Source organism: Cydia pomonella, chromosome 15 (genome assembly GCF_033807575.1).
Source record: "Cydia pomonella isolate Wapato2018A chromosome 15, ilCydPomo1, whole genome shotgun sequence".
Classification (NCBI taxonomy): Eukaryota; Metazoa; Arthropoda; class Insecta; order Lepidoptera; family Tortricidae; genus Cydia; species Cydia pomonella.
Genome location: NC_084717.1, coordinates 3,432,740 through 3,451,865, shown reverse-complemented (window position 1 = coordinate 3,451,865; position 19,126 = coordinate 3,432,740). Strand labels below are relative to the sequence as shown.

Genomic DNA, 19,126 nt, shown 5'->3' with positions numbered 1-19,126 from the left:
TGCATACATTTCGCAAGGCGCCCGCGGACACTCGTATCTATGTCGAATACAATTCAAGTCCACCCACGGACGAATACGATACACCGTAAACAATGCTGAGACGCTGTTGCTGATCACGGATTACGTGGTACGAGAGATACGCCACTTTCGATAGAGATAGATGGTGGTATTCATAAACGCTATACTGGCCTGAATTAGACTATGAATAAAAGAAAGAATGAAATAAAAATATAATGGACACCCATAACAGATGGAATAAGATCGAATAGTTTAAGATGAAAGTACGTTTTTTTACTGAAGGTTTGAAGGTCATATCGGTCCGGAAATACCGCAGGTGGCAGTTCATTCCACAGTTTAGCTGTGCGAGGCAGGGAGTGTCTAGAAAAATGCACAATTCAGGACTGTGCAATGCAACTCTCAATAATGTGACGGACTATTCACTGTCGTGCTCAACAGAAAACTGGTATTTGAATGCGAAATGAGTAAAGTAAGCTGTCGATCTCTATATTTAACGACAAGAGGAGATTATTTAGGCTTACGCTGATGGTCGAGTATATAATATATTCTTATATTAAACAGAAACTTCCCATCGAAACTTGCATCCTTGAACACAAAAAGGAACAATGTGGACATACTGGTGTAGTAACAACTTATTTACCTGCATTAAATAAATATAAATATTATAGGACATTATTACACAAATTGACTAAGTCCCACAGTAAGCTCAATAAAGCTTGTGTTGAGGGTACTTAGACAACGATATATATAACATATAAATATTTATAAATACTTAAATCCATAGAAAACACCCATGACTCAGGGACAAATATCCATGCTCATCACACAAATACATGCCCTTACCAGGATTTGAACCCGGGACCATCAGCTTCGTAGGCAGGGTCACTACCCACTAGGCCAAACCGGTCGTCAAATGTTAAATGTTGCCGGGCATTAAATGTTGATATTTTCGTTTTATTTTATTGCAGTACCTAGTGGCGTATCTGCTACTTGTATTATAATATTGAATCAGTGGCTGAACCGCTATTGGTAATACTCTGATGGACACGCAGAATGTGATTATATAATTTTGAATATTTAAAAATTAATTGTTGTTTTACAATAACCAATTGGGTAGAAAATAGAACCCAGGGTCGCGGCAAACGGTGGGAGACGGCACAAGGCCTTTGCCCAGCAGTGGGACTCTAGGCTCACTCACATAAATAAATAAATATAATTATTTCGTAGATTGCTTTCATAACTCACACACAACACTATTATTTTTTTTACTAATTGAGATTGTTTGAGACCAAAATACATACCTATTTAAGCGAGGGTTTTCAGAAAAAATGTACCGTTTACTTCTTTTCACAAAACGAAAAAGTTGTGGTTTATTTCGACTCAGAATCTTAGTAAGTTTTGCTGGTCATTTCCGCAAATCGACTCAGAAACACGAGGACTATTGGTTGAAAATGGGGGCCAGTTTTGTCGGGTTCATACAAATTTTATGTAAAAATGCGTCACAAAAACGTTTTTTGTTTTTAATTTTTGTTTTCCTTTTTTAAATCGTTAGTCCTCGTGATTTTGAGTAGAAATAACCGAAAAGTAAATAGTTTTTCGAGAAAAAGTAAATGGTTCTCTTTTTACCATTTATAACTTAGATTTATTGCCTATCCATAACTTTATTTCTGATTCAAGCAGTTATTTTAGAAATCGTTCTATTTCCAGCGTCATAGATCGAGTCATCCACGATGACGCGCAGATTTGTCAAATCTAACCTATAATAACATGACAATACCACTTAAGGCACGCGTCTTCTCGAATGACGCGATCTATAAAACATTACTCGATAAAACATTTTCAGCTTTTGATTTATTATAAATGTCAAAACAATGTCACTCCGATACTAATTTGATCAAAATATGAAACCCGTGTCACTCAATAAAAGTTCAAAATAACTTTGAGTTTATTTTTATCGACACGAACCTTTACAATTGTGTATATGAAAGTAGGCTTCATAACGTTTTTTTTTTTTTTGCAACACCTACTCTTTTTGATTAATTGTTTTTGTTTCCGCTACCCATAGGTTGTCTGGAAGAGATCGCTCTTTAGCGATAAGATCGCCTGTTGTCTGCCTCTAATAATCAATTGTTTTTCTTTAAGCTGTATCTTTTAATGAGGTGTGCCAATAAAGAGTATTCTATCTATTTATCTATCTACAATTCAAAGAGGAGGATTAGGTAAGAAACCTCTATAGTTTGGACTCGTGGTGCGGCCCCGATACTTTAGCAATGAATTACATCATCATTATCATCATCGATTCCTAGCCGTTTTCGGCAACAGCAACTGCTTTTTACCGCTGAGTGTCGCTGGTGCGCTCTCAGGTAATTGAGCTACGAGGCCTACGAGTCGAGTTGAGCTGGAGCGAGGCCAGAAGGCGAGCTGTAGATAGGAAGGCGCGGCGCGAGCTTGTAAAGGCCCTTTGCACCTCTGGGGTGCCTTACAGTGGCGAATCGTTCAAAGTACACGAATCCCACCGGCTTGTCTAATTCAGCCCGTTGAGTACATTCACGAAAAGGAAAGCAAAATTAGCTCCGGGTTCCCTACGAATATTTGTGACGCCACTGGTGCCTTAGGACAACAACAACAGTTTAAATAGTTAACGAATTTGCTCGCCCCTTGATGTCCCACTTATACCGGTTTCACTGTATTAGATAATTGAACAATACTTGAACATAACTGTTAATAAAAGTACGAGTAAAACTGCCATATTTCAATACCGCTCTGCTTTTGACACTTTTCCCATGTCGATGAAAAAGGTTTCACTACAAAAGTTTTTGGGCAGGTACTTACATGAGTGAATAAAGCATAAAATACCTCATCATAGTTTTGTTCTTTTTTAGAGTTCCGTACCCGAATGGTAAAATTGTCTGTCAGTCACCAGGCAATAAAATAAATATTTAAGTGGGGCTCTCATAGAACAAATGTGTAAAGGTTGTCTGGAAGAGATCGCTTTTTAGCGATAAGACCGCCTGTTGTTACCTGGTTCTATTTTCCTTTAAAATTCATTTGTAGTTTTACATGTATGTAAAATGTATAATTGTTGGTGCAATAAAGAATATTTACTTACTTACTTACTTACAACAAATGTGATTATTTTGCCATTTTTTGCATAATGGTACGGAACCCTTCGTGCGCGAGTCCGTCTCGCACTTAGCCGGTTTTTATTTATAATATAGGAGGCAAATGAGCAGACGAATTGCCTGCCTAGCCAACATACCAATCTCTCTAAAGTCAGACCAAGGTAAGTTGGCAGCGATTTTGGCAGTCCAGACAGTGCAAATGTTATTTTAATCGTCAAATCTCTATGAAATTGTGACGTATACTTAACCCTTGCACAGGCCGGGCTATCACAATCGCTGCCAACTTATATTGGTCTGACTATCAGTCTTCTCTTTTAGTGCGACAGTGACTATTGCGTTTCGTTCGCTACGAAGCGTTAACGATTGGCGTGTAGGCTACGCGGGCTGATGATTAATCGATGGTTGATGATGATTGACGGATGATTGATACCACTCACCGCCTGTATAAAGAAGTCCTCGTGCAGCACGCTGACGATGCCGAAGTTGGTGAACTTGAACACGCGGTCCATGATCCACATCAGGTTCGAGAGTACGCCCGGGCGCGGGTTCCACGCCCCCATGAGGAGGGGCACGTCGCCGGTGCTCTGGTGGTTGGCCAGGACTAGCGTCCGGTGGTTGCCGCAGGCGGCGGGCTCGTCGCCACTTTCTAGAACTGTAGACAAAGAAGGGAGGGTGTTAGGATGTGGATTGATTGTGATCAAATGCATTATAAAACAAATTACCGTCAAAAAAAAGCAATGAGAAAAACTATTCCTGCATGTATATGCATGTCCGTCATGTACTTCTTGGGACCTTTCTAATGACCCTAAACTCGATGTGTTTGGGTTCTTCCATCGAGGAGTTCCTTCGGTTACCTTCTGTCTGTATCATCAGATCAGCTTCATGTTAACACATTATTGCATTTGCAGTACTTTTGCATCAGGAAGTGGTTCAAATGGAAGTGACCATATTTGCATTAATTATACAAACAAAGAACCAAATATACGCAGTAGAGCTAAATAGAAGTGTGTAAAAAAAAGGTCGCTTCTGTGGACGATACAACCACTACCTAAAGGTGGTCTGGAAGAGATCGCTTTTTAACGATAAGACCGCCTGTTGTTTACCTCTTCTTAATGTGTTGTACTATTTGTATTGTTTCTGTATTGAGGTGTGCAATAATTGTTATTTACGATACAAGTGCAGAAAATAGAAAATTCGCAAAGAGTGGTGATAAATTAAAACACGACCAAAGGGAGTGTTTTAAATCGACACGAGTCGCGAATTACCTTTTCGCACGTGTATCGTACAACGTTTTACAGTACATATGGCTCTTTAAAGTTTCGACATATGCACGGAAAGTCCTCATTCCCGCACGCGTGCGGGAAAGCAGCACCATATGTACTGTAAAGTATATGTATTGTATTATACAATAAAAGTTAACGACTCTGGTACCTACATAATTCGTCAGGTGACAAGCAAAACTCACTAATTCTAATTACCATCACAAGTTCATAGCCATAACGAACCATTTTACTACTGAGATAAGGTTGATTTTGGTTAATTTTTTTTTTAATTTGTGAGTTTTGTTTGTTACCTGACGAATATAGATACTGAATAAATCAGGTTTTACTTTGCGGGAAATCCATACCTACTAATTAAAACAAAAATGTTACTTTGCTTATCCGCGAAAATATTACGTGCTAGTCAATCAGAGTACATACCGTTTTTCTTATTTGAGTCACAAGTACTGAAAAAATGTACCTCCGGTCTCCATCATCAGATCAGATTGATGGTACCATGATATTGCATTGTCATTGTCACCCGACATATATATGTATGCATTAATATATTTACCTAATGTTTGGAAGTGAAATTTAACTTTTTTTTATGATAGAGGAGGCAAACGAGCAGACGGAACACCTAATGGTAAGCGATTACCACCGCCCATGGACACCTGCAACACCAGAGAGTTTGTAAGTGCGTTGCCGGAATTTAAGATGGGAGTACGCACTTTTCTTCTTCTTCTTCGGCTAACTTGCAAGTTTGGTCCCAATCATTAACAAACTTACATACCTACTAACAGGGCAAGTTAAATAAAATGAGCGTACAACATCATCAAACTCAAAATCAGAAGAACAAGAAACACTCACAATTATAATCACTTAAAATTTGCCTTAGACACGTCAAGCTACATCTCTCACACTCTCCAGGAGGTATCCATTACCAATATTGTTTAAATTCTACTAGATACCAAATAAACTATTTTGATTTTGATTTGATTTGATTCACACTCTTCATCTGCTGAACCCTTAATATTTGTATACATTTCTTGCACCACTGGTAGCATTAACTACAAGGTAAAAAATCCCCAAGAAACGATTACCCGCGCCGCGGGACCAGAATACCGTCAGCAAACAAAACCTCACTCGCAGCCTCAACTATTTATACGACAAACATACCCACTCCCACTACCCCATTTAACCTATCCTTAACAACTGAAATACTACCTTAACCATCTTGTAATAACGTTCAAGTTACAATAGAGGCATGAGGTTTAGAAATTAAGCACTTATTGTGCGCCAGGACTAGATTAAGCTTTTAATAAAGAAAAAGCGTTAAGTCTCAAAATTATGTCGCAAATGTTGCTTTGAGATAAATTTAGTGTCTTAATGAAAGTTTGTTTTACATGGTGATGTAAATTGGATAACAAATAATTTGAAAAGGAGGAGATTTTTATATCGAAATGCCTACAAGTCAACAAGTCGCAATATATATATATATTTTATACTACGTCGGGGGCAAACGAGCATATGGCCCGCCTGATGGTAAGCAGTCTCCGTAGCCTATGTACGCTTGCAACTCCAGAGGAGTTACATGCGTGAGCTCTGGCAACCTTACTCACCGGCAGGAACACAACCGTATGTGTAGGGTCTAGTGTTATTTGGCTACGGTTTTCTGTGAGGTGGAGGTACTTCCCCAGTTGGGCTCTGCTCTAGATCTGGAATGAGATCCGCTGTGCTACCACACAAAGCGAGATGACATTCACAATGCCCATACCTCTCTCTTGGACGTAGTTTAAGGACGTACCAAAAAAAACGACGACGTCTAAAAATATAGAATGAAAATACCTGCTTCTTGAAGAACGCCATGTCATAGCGCAAGACCTCAGAAGGTAGCTCATTCCACAACTTGCACGTTCTGCGGTGGCAGCATGGTTCCATTTTTATCACTCGTCACTATGCCCGTTACTTTTGCACTTACATACTTGTTAGAACGTGACAGCCATGGTGACAAATGATAAAGAGCCAACCATCTTAGCCCTACTGGGCTAAAACGAGGGACAAAACGGTAAAATAAAAACTAGAAAAACAATTTCTTTAGGGTACATCCCAACAATATGTTTTTTTTTTACATTTTTATCGCTTTAACGCAATAGAGTATGGTATCGATAGATACGTCTTTTAAAACAAATGAGAGTCCCCAACAACATTTTTTTGATAAAGTGAATATTTTCGGAAATAATCACTCTGAAAGAAAAAAATATGTGCTCCTCTAACTTTTGAACCATGGGTCCCAAAAATATGAGAAAATCTTTAAACAGAAGCTTAACCAGTACTTTCAATGAAAACTATAGCGAACATGATGACCGTTTTTTAGTTATTGCATAACCAAAACGTCTTCACTACTTAGTAAAAAGACGTACAAAGCGCTGCGAAGGTACTGCCTTACGCTTGTAATGTATATGATACTAATAGCCACCGTTTAGCTTATTCTGACTGAATTGTAACTACGGAACCCTATACTGAGCATGGCCCGACATGCTCTCGGCCGATGTTTATTAAAGATATAACTATTATTCCAATAAGTGACTTAAATATGTTATCTAGAAAACCAAGTTACAATGTTTCATAATTAAAGCAAAGTTTCTATTGTACATAGGGCGGCATAAATCTTAGATTTATTGCATTATTTTACCTATCAAAATATTACTTTCAAATAACTTCTTCGAATGTGGTCCTTGAATAATTTTAATAAAGTTCCCTTCCCGCTAAGCCCAACAACTTAATGAAAAAAATTTAAATGAAGCATCCTTATTAATCTTCTTGAGCACTAAAATTTATAAGCAAGAATGAAATATTGCGAACATTTCCGTACGAAAACCTATGCATTTTTTCCTACTCAAAATAAATAATTGTGGGTTATTAAGATTTAAATTACAGTCTATCTGCTTAAGAGCCCCTCGACTCCCTAAGTAAATAATTTGAGGCTCTATCAGCATCCGGGGTGTTATTTCTATCGCTTGCGAATATACGCCGCTCAAACTGGCCTAAATGTGATCTCCGATTACGAGAACTATTTGTGAGTCAAATACAATTTAGAATAAGGTCACTTCTGTGGACGATACAATAAAATTTAACGAGTTTGGTATGAGATATCTAACCTTTTTTCTTATTTGAGTCTCAGGTACTGACAAAATGCCGTGTAAAAATTTGCTTTAGGTTCCCCTAACTTTGCGATGTCAAGAAATAAATAATAAAAAAAATAATTATAGAACATTATTACACAAATTGACTAAGTCCCACAGTAAGCTCAATAAGGCTTGTGTTGAGGGTACTTAGGCAACGATATATATAATATATAAATATTTATAAATACTTAAATACATAGAAAACACCCATGACTCAGGAACAAATATCCATGCTCATCACACGAATAAATGTCCTTACCAGGATTTGAACCCGGAACCATCGGCTTGGTAGGCAGGGTCACTATCCACTAGGCCAAACTGGTCGTCAAACCAGAAAGACGCGACCGAGTTCTCTAAAACATGTGTATTGACCCTTGTATTTTAATGGGCTTGTTACAAGGCCACAGACAGAGAGACATTGGCGTTAATCATATCTGAGCGTTTCTTTTTTTTGCGTCTTTTTTTATGTGACCCTTTTAGCCACTTTTGTGTTATATATCTAGTCAGGATCGCGTGCCCTTTTCAACCTTATAGTAAAAACGTGTCCCAAAATTTCCATACATTTTTCAACCTTTCCTTTTTGTAACAGTCATACAAAGTATACGGAGAAATGGTAACACAATAGGAAAAAACTCTGGGATATTTTTTCATCCCATTAGCATCGAAAGAGTTCGCGATTCTGAATAGAAACACATGAAAAAATACAAAATTAATGTAAGTGTCATTTTTTGTAAGAAATGCTCATGTTAACACCCCTCCTTTTGCGTCGGGGAAAAATTATATTCAGTACCCCTAGTGTAAATATTTTCGACAGCGAAACGTTACGTACGCGTTTGCGTTAAGTGTCATTTTGTATGAGATTTTTGACTTTCCAAAACGGCCCGCTTGGCGCGCTGTTCAAAAACCCATACAAAATGAGACTTAACGCAAACGCGTACGTCACGTTTCGCTATCGACTAAATTTACACTAGGGGTACTGAGCGAAGTACCACGTATACAAATACGAGAGTTACTAACCTACGACCTTGACATCTTCACATTGACCTTAAATCGCTTTGCTACACTATGTCAATATTAGACATTACGTACGTGTATGCTGGTCTGAGCCGAATGCTAGTAACAAGATCAGAATACAGCCCAGAGGCCACCCTCCATAAAAATTATTAACATTTCATGAATTTGTGATTCTGTTTGCTCGGCAACTCTTGAAGAGAACAGTTTGGAATTCTTTTTTATAAGGACCGTCGACTTATTTTTCAAATGGCGAATTATAGAAATAACTTACTGTTGTAAAAAAAAACAATTTTTTTATTAATCTAATTATTTGATTGAGTATTATTTTAATTAGATAGAATTTAAACACAGATACAACTTTAAAACGTAGGTATATTATTTTGTTGATATTACTCGTACAGTCAGCATCAAAAGTAGCGGATCAAATAACGTTTCATAAGTAACTACCATTCTGTAACAGCTTAACAAAAAGTGATGTCTTTAATATAGTACAACTAAGACTGTAAAAGATGTACTTTTGAACGCGAATTTTAGAAATTAATCTATATTTGGAGAAGTTATCCGGAATATCAGATACTTTTGGCGCGTTGTTTCATCCGCTACTTTTGATGCTGACTGTACATATACTAATCGAAATTAATTTGTTGTTTGTAAATTATACAAAATAATATAAACTCCAGCACGGCTCCATTTTTATCACTTATCACTATGCCCGTCTCTTTCGCGCTTACATACCTGTTAGAACGTGACAGGCACGGTGACAAATGATAAAGAGCCGACCATCTTAGCTCTACTGGCTAAAGTGGGTCTGGGCTGGACATGTCTGCCGGATGAATGACGACAGATGGGCCAAAATAGCCACTAGCTGGCAACCCCATAGTCGTGACAGAGGCAAACCGAGGAAGAGATGGCGGGACGACTTGGATGCATTTCAGCAGGATTGGCGGGATGTTGCTCAGCACAGGGAGGATTGGAAAGGGAGAGGGAGGCCCAGTAGTAGGACGCACAAATAGGCTAAAAAATAAACTGAAATGATTGTTATATAAAATCGAACACGGGTCTTTGGCATTCGCGGCTGAAGACGCAGATTTGATTCCTGCCCTGGACAATTCTTTAGTATACTTTTCCTGTTCCGAAACTATTCCTTCGTATTATGATTTGACATCTATTTCAGTAGTTGGGTTAAACTCATAAGAAGAGATCGGAATATTGGTGGCATATTTGAACTTAATCGCTCTCCTTTTAAGTTTTAGCTTAAATAAAATATATATTCATACAATTACTGTTAATTACTAACATTTCTCTTTAAACCTGTTTAAAAGCATATTTTAATTTCTACTCATTCCAAGAACCTTTCTTACCAAGACAGTCAACACACAAAGTGCGTTAACGTCCAACTTTTTAAATATTCTACTATTTTTCCAACATCCTTTCCAAGCATCTTGCATTAAACAGGACCACGCGAGGTTATCTTCTCTGTAGACGCTAGCAAAGTAAATTGCACCACTTAAAAAAACGTTAAGTAAAGCAAACGCATTTATCTAGCAACATTAGTGGGGAGTCGGTCGTAGATTACTTAACACGAGGGATACTACAGATAAACCACTCTTGGTGTACCATCAGCCGTAAAAGTGCACGGCGACCTTATCAATGAATTCATTCATAATCTCTCCGTGCAACTTCGCAGCTCACTGTACGGTTTTGAGTTGTCAATACCGTACGGCCGCCACGACCACAGTAACAACTCGAGCAGTAAGCAAGACGTGCACTCTAAACCTATATGATTAAAGTTGAATACAGATTACAAGGAACAAAGTAATTATGGAAATTTGTAGCTTTCCATCAGAGAAATCCTAATGCACATGAAGCTTAAAAGCCCTTTAGGCGTGTAGCGCCACAATTGCGCGAGCAACGCTACGCCGCTATGCCGTAGCACTCCGTAGCGCTGTACTACAATATGATTATAATATAATGATCAGACTTATATTATGTCTTTTTTTTTGTCTTAATTGAAACGAAAATTGCGACAATGCGACATGATCCACAACGATAGTGACAACATCAAATATTGTTATGGGTGGTAGCCTATGTACAGTCGAGTTCATAAATAGGTATACACATTTTTTCACCTTATCGCAAACGTGGAATGTGGATCTATTTTTGCATAAATAGACCACGTGTCCTAACGCTTCTGTACGCATTAAAATTGTTACCTATGCGCCTAACTTCAGTTGATTCAGTTGCGTATCTCACACTAATTTTACGGTTTACACTCACTCGTGCGACATGTTTCGGTAATGTCACACGACAGTTTAAATTCGATTAGTTGCGTATCTGTTTCAGTATTGTATAGTCTATCGTCGAGTCACCGACAACATGGACTCAAAGAGAGCAGTGCAAACCCCGCCCGGAGCGAAAGAAAGGCTACCATTTCAGTCTTATTAACTTTTAATATTTGCAATCTCCGATGTTAAAGTAAGATGAGTAAACTTGAACGTCTGCGATGCTGCTTTCACCTGTGCATTTAAATTGGAATAAATGAGAATAAATAGAGACAGAATTTAGAGAGGTTTCATGCATCGAAAACCGACGACGAGACGACGAATAATAGACATTTATATGAAATAATAGGGTATTCTCCTACTAGTAAAAACTGTTTCGTTTCTAGAATTGTCAAAACGATTTGCCAATATGGAATTTATAAATACATATTATGTAAACTGTAATAGTGACGTCACGGTCAAATCACCTACTTCTTTAGTTCCATATTGGTTCTACTTAATTTAGTCGTTATCTTTTATCTATTTTTCAATTTGTTCATTTTATATTATTTTGTCTTTTTCCTTCTTGTCTGTTACCTTTCGTAATTTTTCTCATTTGATGGTCTCATCGGATGCTGGAAGCCACCAGCAACATGCTGAGATGAGGCCATTTCGTGGCACTTTATATTTTCTTTGTTTTTGTTATATTATGTTATATAATGTGTCTTGTTTGTGTTTACGAATAATAAATTATTCTATTCTATACCTATGCGAGTTTCCAGTCGCCAATTTGCCACAAATTACTTTCCAAGTTCAAAACATACCTAATTAATGATGCTATTGCAAGTGAAACGCAAGGCGTATTTATTCTGCTACAACATCCCGTCTGCATCCGGCTCCGAGCGTAATTACCAGACAACCCTCGGGCTCCACACGAGTGACGTGCTTCTATTATACAACGTGATATACCAGCCGCTGAAAATCGGGTTAATTGTATAGGTCATACTAAGCAACTTTTACCATGGCACCAACCCCGAATTCGCGAAAAATTTGCGTCACCGGTACATTTTGGTGAGCAAATAAGTCGCGATGCGACGCGGCGCGGCGCGGCGGCCCAACAGCATTCGCGTTCACAACGAGATCGCCCACGTAGAACACTTCCATAGGCATCAAGGGATTGAATTCACCCGCGCCGCGCCGCGCCGCTTCGCGTTCTCGAGTTATTCGCTCACGTAGCCGACACCTGTACCCCTAGTGTAAATTTAATCGACATCATAACGTGAAGAACGCGTTTGCGTTAAGTCTCATTTTGTATAGGATTTTGAGTTTCCAAAACGTCCCGCTTGGCGCGCTCTTTCTAAATCCAAGACAAAATGAGACTAAACGTAAACGCGTACGTCACGTTTCGAAATCGAATTTATTTACACTAGGGGTACTGACCTGACTGATGTTGACGTATGCGTGAGTCAATTTTTTTATCGCGATTTCGGGGTTGGTCTTGTAGTATAAGTTGCTCAGTATGACCTATACAACGTGTACCCACCCCACTTTCACTGGTTGGTGTATCACGTTGTATACTGACAGTACATATACAGGCCAATTCGATTTATAGGTATCAGATATGTTTCCAATATGACACTGACAGATCAGTACTGACGATAGTCAAGTATCAAGGTTAAGCAGGAATGCTGACCCCACCACCATGTGGGATACATAGCTCGGAAGAGAGAGTCAAGTAGACCTCATGAGCTGTGAATGCTATAATAATCTGCTGTAACATAGCAAACCTGCAGGTGCAGTCACAGGCCGGTAATAAAAAAGCGGCCAAGTGCGAGTCGGACTCGCCCATGAAGGGTTCCGTACCATTTATGACGTATTAAAAAAACTACTTACTAGATCTGGTTCAAACCAATTTTCGGTGGAAGTTTGCATGGTAATGTATATCATTTTTTTTTTTTAGATTTTTCATTTTGTTATTTTAGAAGTTACAGGGGGGGGGGGGGGGGGCGACACACTTTTTTTCACTTTGGAAGTGTCTCTCGCGCAAACTATTCAGTTTAAAAAAAAATGATATTAGAAACCTACATATCATTTTTGAAGACCTATCCGTAGATACCCCACACGTATGGGTTTGATGAATTTTTTTTTTTTAATTTTAAGACGTATTAAACAAAACTACTTACTAGATCTCGTTCAAACCAATTTTCGGTGGAAGTTTGCATGGTAATGTATATCATATATTTTTTTAGATTTTTCATTCTGTTATTTTAGAAGTTACAGGGGGGGGGGGGGGACACAGTTTTTTTCACTATGGAAGTGTCTCTCGCGCAAACTATTCAGTTTAGAAAAAAATGATATTAGAAACCTAAATATCATTTTTGAAGACCTATCCCTAGATACCCCACACGTACGGGTCTGATGAAAAAATTTTTTTTTTAATTTTATGACATATTAAAAAAAAACTACTTACTAGATCTCGTTCAAACCAATTTTCGGTGGAAGTTTGCATGGCAATGTATATCATATATTTTTTTTAGATTTTTCATTCTGTTATTTTAGAAGTTACGGGGGGGGGGACACATTTTTTGCCACTTTGGAAGTGTCTCTCGCGCAAACTATTCAGTTTAGAAAAAAATGATATTAGAAACCTCAATATCATTTATAAAGACCTATCCATAGATACCCCACACGTATGAATTTGATGAAAAAAATATTTTTTGAGTTTCAGTTCTAAGTATGGGGAACCCCCAAAATTTATTGTTTTTTTTCTATTTTTGTGTAAACATCTTAATGCGGTTCATAGAATACATCTACTTACCAAGTTTGAACAGTATAGCTCTTATAGTTTCGGAAAAAAGTGGCTGTGACATAATCGGACAGACAGACGGACATGACGAATCTATAAGAGTTCCGTTTTTTGCCATTTGGCTACGGAACCCTAAAAAAAAAAGCCCTTTACGCTCATCTTATGATTTTCTCGACAATTTGAAGGCGAATCGTATTATTCAACTGACATTTATTTAATGTTATTCAAAGCCTAAATGCTGTATTTTTGTTAAAAATTTCTTCGTGCTAAATGGGCTGCCTCTAACGCAGGTGCCTCTAACCTCCCTTTAGAGGGTCCACTGATTACCAGTTCGCCGGACGATATCGGCCTGTCAGTTATTCGCGATTGTCAGCTTTTGCGAATAACTGACAGGCCGATATCGTCCGGTGAACTGGTAATCAGTGGGCCCCTCTAGGATATACTGTTACCCACTGAGTAGCTTGGTAACTTTATTTATTAATCATATTTCGGCACACTAACCGAGACCCAAGTAAATTTATACAAATAACCCCAACAGCAAATTGGTATTACAAATACAAATGCTAAGCAATAAACGGGTCTGGCTTCAAACTAAAGGTCGGCAGTTTAGTGCCCCGTCTACAAACAATTATGGACCTTATCCCGAGGCATTAAAATACACAAATGGTCACTTATAAGTGCCTCCATTATAGATGGACTTAAGCGACATTCATGTTTAAGTAAGATACGCTGTTTTGAAATTAGGGCAGCAGTGACATCTACAGGTCGAGACGTCCTGCCCTCGAGGTACAGAACATTTAGGTATGACTTAGACTGCTCAATTTTCTAGGTGCTGAGGGCCTAATTCATAAAAATAAAACTGATTCATTTTTAAGCCTATGAAAAATATTTGGCGAAATTAAGCGTCTTACGAACCTAGACGAACGAAGTTAAATTACGCTCTCATTTTAAAAGGACATTATGAAATAACATAATAAGAACATTTTCTGTATTCTACTCCTCGACTGTTGTCTGTCATTTATACATTCATGAACACTAATATAAGAACATACAAAAAAGAAAAGTCTATATTGTCTGTGCCTCATAACAGCTTTGTTTTAAAATCTTTAAATCAATACTGCGTTTAATGGCTACTAACCTAACAATATCAAAAGGAATACATTTTCAAACTAAGTGCATTGCTGCCAACTTACGAAACTATTTTTGATGTTATCACCACAATATTATTAAAAACAAAGTTCACCACAGGCAATGTTTTTCATTTCGACGTATCCCGCGCTTATGAGTTTTTTTTTTAATTAAATTTGCATTTTCATCGTCGTAGTAAAAAAGTCCTGCGTTTTTTGACCATTGAAAATAAAGATTTTTCATTTCATTAAATACAATATATAGGCATCTGTGTCTAGTACTAGTTTTCGTTGCTATGGATTGTAATAAAAAGATATTAGAGCGAGTAGAAATTTTGCATTGATACGTGAACTGGGGCCGTAGCCAAGATGACAATAGTTTATCGACAAACGCAAAAAGACAATTCTAAAAGGATTGGAATGTCAGGTGCTACCTAAAAGAGTTCTGATCATTTGCATGCATAATTGCGTCCATTGGTGTTTTCTATAAACGACTGACACCTGGGTGCTTAGCAAACATACCAATCATTAACGCTTCGCAGCGTAGCGTACCTCCATATTAGTGCGAATAGTGCGACAGTGACAGTTGCGTTTCGTTCGTTACGGAGCGTGAACGATTGGCACGTTGGCTACGCGGCCTGCCAGTACTGGCGAGATGCCACGCATGTAAAGAAAAAAATAATGTAAATGCCTTTGTGCGTTATGAAAATGTATTCTCATAATATCAACAAACATAATAAAAACAATATAATAACAAACCACTGCTAAAAACTCTTGTTTTAAGCTCATTTTGATAATTTCGAAGCGTCGCTTTAAACACTCGCGGTGGTACGCCATTTTCTTTGGCACATCGATTACATTTGGCAGATGTAACACGTAGGTACTAAGGATTACCTACCTTATTGTTTGCAAAATATATACACATTAATGATATATTGTATTACTCTTTATATCGTAATTTTTTGTAGTGTTTTTCTTACATTTAAACTGTATTATGCTATAAGCGCGATTTGATAAAAATTGCTACGTGTACGAGTGTCAAATTAAGAGTTTTATGACAATTTTTTTACATATTAATGTCGTCAGCGTCACATATGCAACAAAAATCAATATACTTCTAAGGGAATAAATACATTTTATCGAGTCTTTTATACAGTGCGTATTTAGGCAGAAAATTAACAGTTGTCATAATCATATAAGGAGAAAAATAAAAATAAATTTAAAGCTCTTTTAACATTACCTTGTTCCAACATTACCTTGATAGCATTTAACACATACCTATCCAATTTTTGCCTCTACAAATAATTAGACTTTATGATTATTATGTACCTAACCTAGTATAGCCCCACGGATCCCACAGTCAAACTGTGCAAACAGTTTTATGGGACGTTGTATTTAATATTAACCACTGTATTTTATTGAAATAAATAAATAAAAATAACAGTTTCGTCTCTGGCTTCTGACTTACTCTTTAGCTTAGTGCATGACAGACGTCAAACACCGAAAATGGCGGACACAATTTGTTCCCGATAGCGTGTCTAGTGCGTAGTACATTTATGTCAGTGTATACAATACGTATTTCTCATGACTTTTCCTAAAATTGGTTTCACATTTAATTAATCTGAACAAATTGCAAGCGGCTTTTAGTATGAAAGTCTCATCTCTCTCTAATGCCAGAGTTAAATTTAAATGAGAAAGGATAACGGTAATTAAGGATCTCAAAGGAGCGTTTGCTTAACTAATTGAAGGTTGTGTTTCTCTACTGAATTTAAGAAAGGCTTCCTCCATTGCAAGGCACGCATTTATAAGCATCCTGTACACTTTTACCGACAGATTTAAATTTTAACTTTAACTCGATGAGGCATGGTTCAGTTTTATGTGGCAAATGAAGGATGTATACGAGTTTTTCAAGGTTATCTGAGTCTGATTCTCATCGACTAATTGCAGGGAATGAATTGTAAGTTGGAAAGTTAAGAGGGCCGGAATTTTTTAATTTTGTGCTCATAGAATTTTCGGAATTTGTTTTCCATTTGGCTTTAGGGTGCTTTATGGATACCCCTTTTTTATGGAAAAGAGGTAAGCTTTTAGCACGGATTTTTATTTTTTCTTCTTCCATGTCTAAACTTCATGTCTTAGGGGCATCACCTCCATAAGTTGAGAGCGTCGAGACTCTTAAATTTTTTCTTCATCTACATTCTTCATTTCTTTATCTTTCTTTTTTAACACCTTGAACATTTTGTTCCTCTAGTTGGACGGTGCATCGGTTCTGGTCCGACACTAGGAAACAAAACTCACATATTGATTTAAATTTCATTTCATTTTGACACCATGCTCCCGTGCATCACGCTCGCCCCTTTCGATGATTTAGTACAGATTTACGTTGTCGGCCCTTTTGAGGGCCTATCGAACAATCCAAACATACCATCATCGAATAATCCAAAATACTTTATCTACCTCTCTATCGCTCTTGCATATTCGAGCAATAAAGAGGCGTATAAAAACATTTCGAATTCCGCAGTTTCCGATGCACGTGATCAATAATGTGCATAAAATAAATGTTTTTATATTTTTAATTGTGTTATTTTTTTGTTCAATTTTATGTCATTTGATTAAGAATCGCGAGCTTATCATATTCTTAAAAAAGGCTTATTATTTCATTTTTATTATGTATCGTAAAGGAAGGTATAAAATATGTACGCCGGCAGATATGAGGCGAAATTCTGTCGCTAGCCTCTTTCATTAAGAGAATTCAATTTCACAAACCTGTGGTCTGCCAGCTCTTTGTCACTGATCCTCATTGACAAGCACAAGCTACAAACTCCATGCTACAAGCTGCATGGAAGCCGCGGCATGCAACTGCAAGTTTTGGAATTGTTGCAGTTGCTCCACAGTATCGAATAGTTGGTTGTTGTTAATTTGGCGTAGTTTCAATTTTGTACTTAATTGGCGTCTAGCTTTAAATTAGTCTGAGGAAGGTTTTGTTAGCAAGACTGGGAACACGTAAGTGAGTAAGAATGAGAATATTATTGTTGAAGCGTGTTTTGACAATTCAAAATCCTAATATATATATTAATGTCATTCTATATCTCGAGACTATGGGGGCCCGAACCTTCGGGAAGCGTGCGTGGGCCGAAGACAACATCGCAGAGCCCTTTAAGATAAGTTTAAATTAATAAATAATGTAATAAACAAATATTGTAAATGCTCACACAAATTAACTAAGCCCCACAGTAAGCTCAAGAAGGCTTGTGTTGTAGGTACTCAGCATGGCATCATATATATACATTATTTTGATGCCATGTAGAAGGCCTGTTTGAACCCATTCACGGGTACAGCAACTACAGTAAGCAAGCTCCGGGTATCTATACTCGACTTACACACACAGGTATTGTAACAAAGATGTCATTTATTTTTATTTTATTTATTCAGGATTACAACAGCTTATAATAATTACATGTGCAATTTTAAATTTTAAGTGTATAAAGCCAATTACAGTAATCCACAAGGTCAAATCTTGATATAAGTAAATAGTTAAGAAGGTAGTTACAGAATAGTAGGTACACATTAGTGAACATGATTGAGCACTTACTGAGACACAATTAGCTAAACAAATATATAAAAAGAACCTTTTTTTTTTTACTCTGATTAATTATTGAATTGAATATTGAGGTAGGCAATACATTATAAAACAATATTTCAATATTATGTGTAAGCTAGGTCTAGAACCAGTACGGATATTTATGTCTACATATATATAGGAGTGTGTGTGTGTGTGTGTGTGTGTGTGTGTGTGTGTGTGTGTGTGTGCGTGTGTGTGTATGTAATTACATAATTTTAATTAGTTATATAATAAGTTGATTAAGATACCATGAGTAGAAACGCTCATATATACCATAGCAAGTTACCGATACAATGCATTCTACTGATTACCCCGGCTAGCAGCTGATACAACCTTTATTATTTTAGATTTGAATAAGTGTTTGGATCCGAGAAACAAATCGATATCTTTGAACTTACTATTGTAAATTTTTGAGATGCGTGCAAAGACAGAGTTTTATATATTAGAAAACAAATTAAGAAGCGCTGGTGGTCTAGCGGTAAGAGCATGCGACTTGCAAATTGCAATCCGGAGGTCGCAGGTTCAACCCCCGGCGTGTACCAATGAGTTTTTCGGAACTTAGGGCTTGTGCACAAATCACGCGAGGTTCGATAGGGGGGGAGGGGGGTCACGAAAAAATACGACAGATCACGTCGCTGGGGGGGGGGGGGGTATAAGGAGACCTCACGTGTATTTTTTCATAGTGAACGAAACTAAGAAAAAATATCTACCA

At 37.5% G+C, this 19,126-nt stretch overlaps 1 protein-coding gene across 1 annotated transcript in view; it reads right to left on the bottom strand.

The window, feature by feature from the left end:
- Positions 1-5,131, bottom strand: part of LOC133525575 (acyl-CoA:lysophosphatidylglycerol acyltransferase 1-like) — a 246,009-nt gene extending 240,878 nt beyond the window's left edge. The window contains exon 1 of the mRNA XM_061861882.1: positions 3,578-5,131. Within this exon, the coding sequence (XP_061717866.1) occupies positions 3,578-3,847 (270 nt within the window). The 5' untranslated portion in view covers positions 3,848-5,131. The remainder of the gene's footprint in view (positions 1-3,577) is intronic.
- Between the last annotated feature and the right edge of the window lie 13,995 nt (positions 5,132-19,126).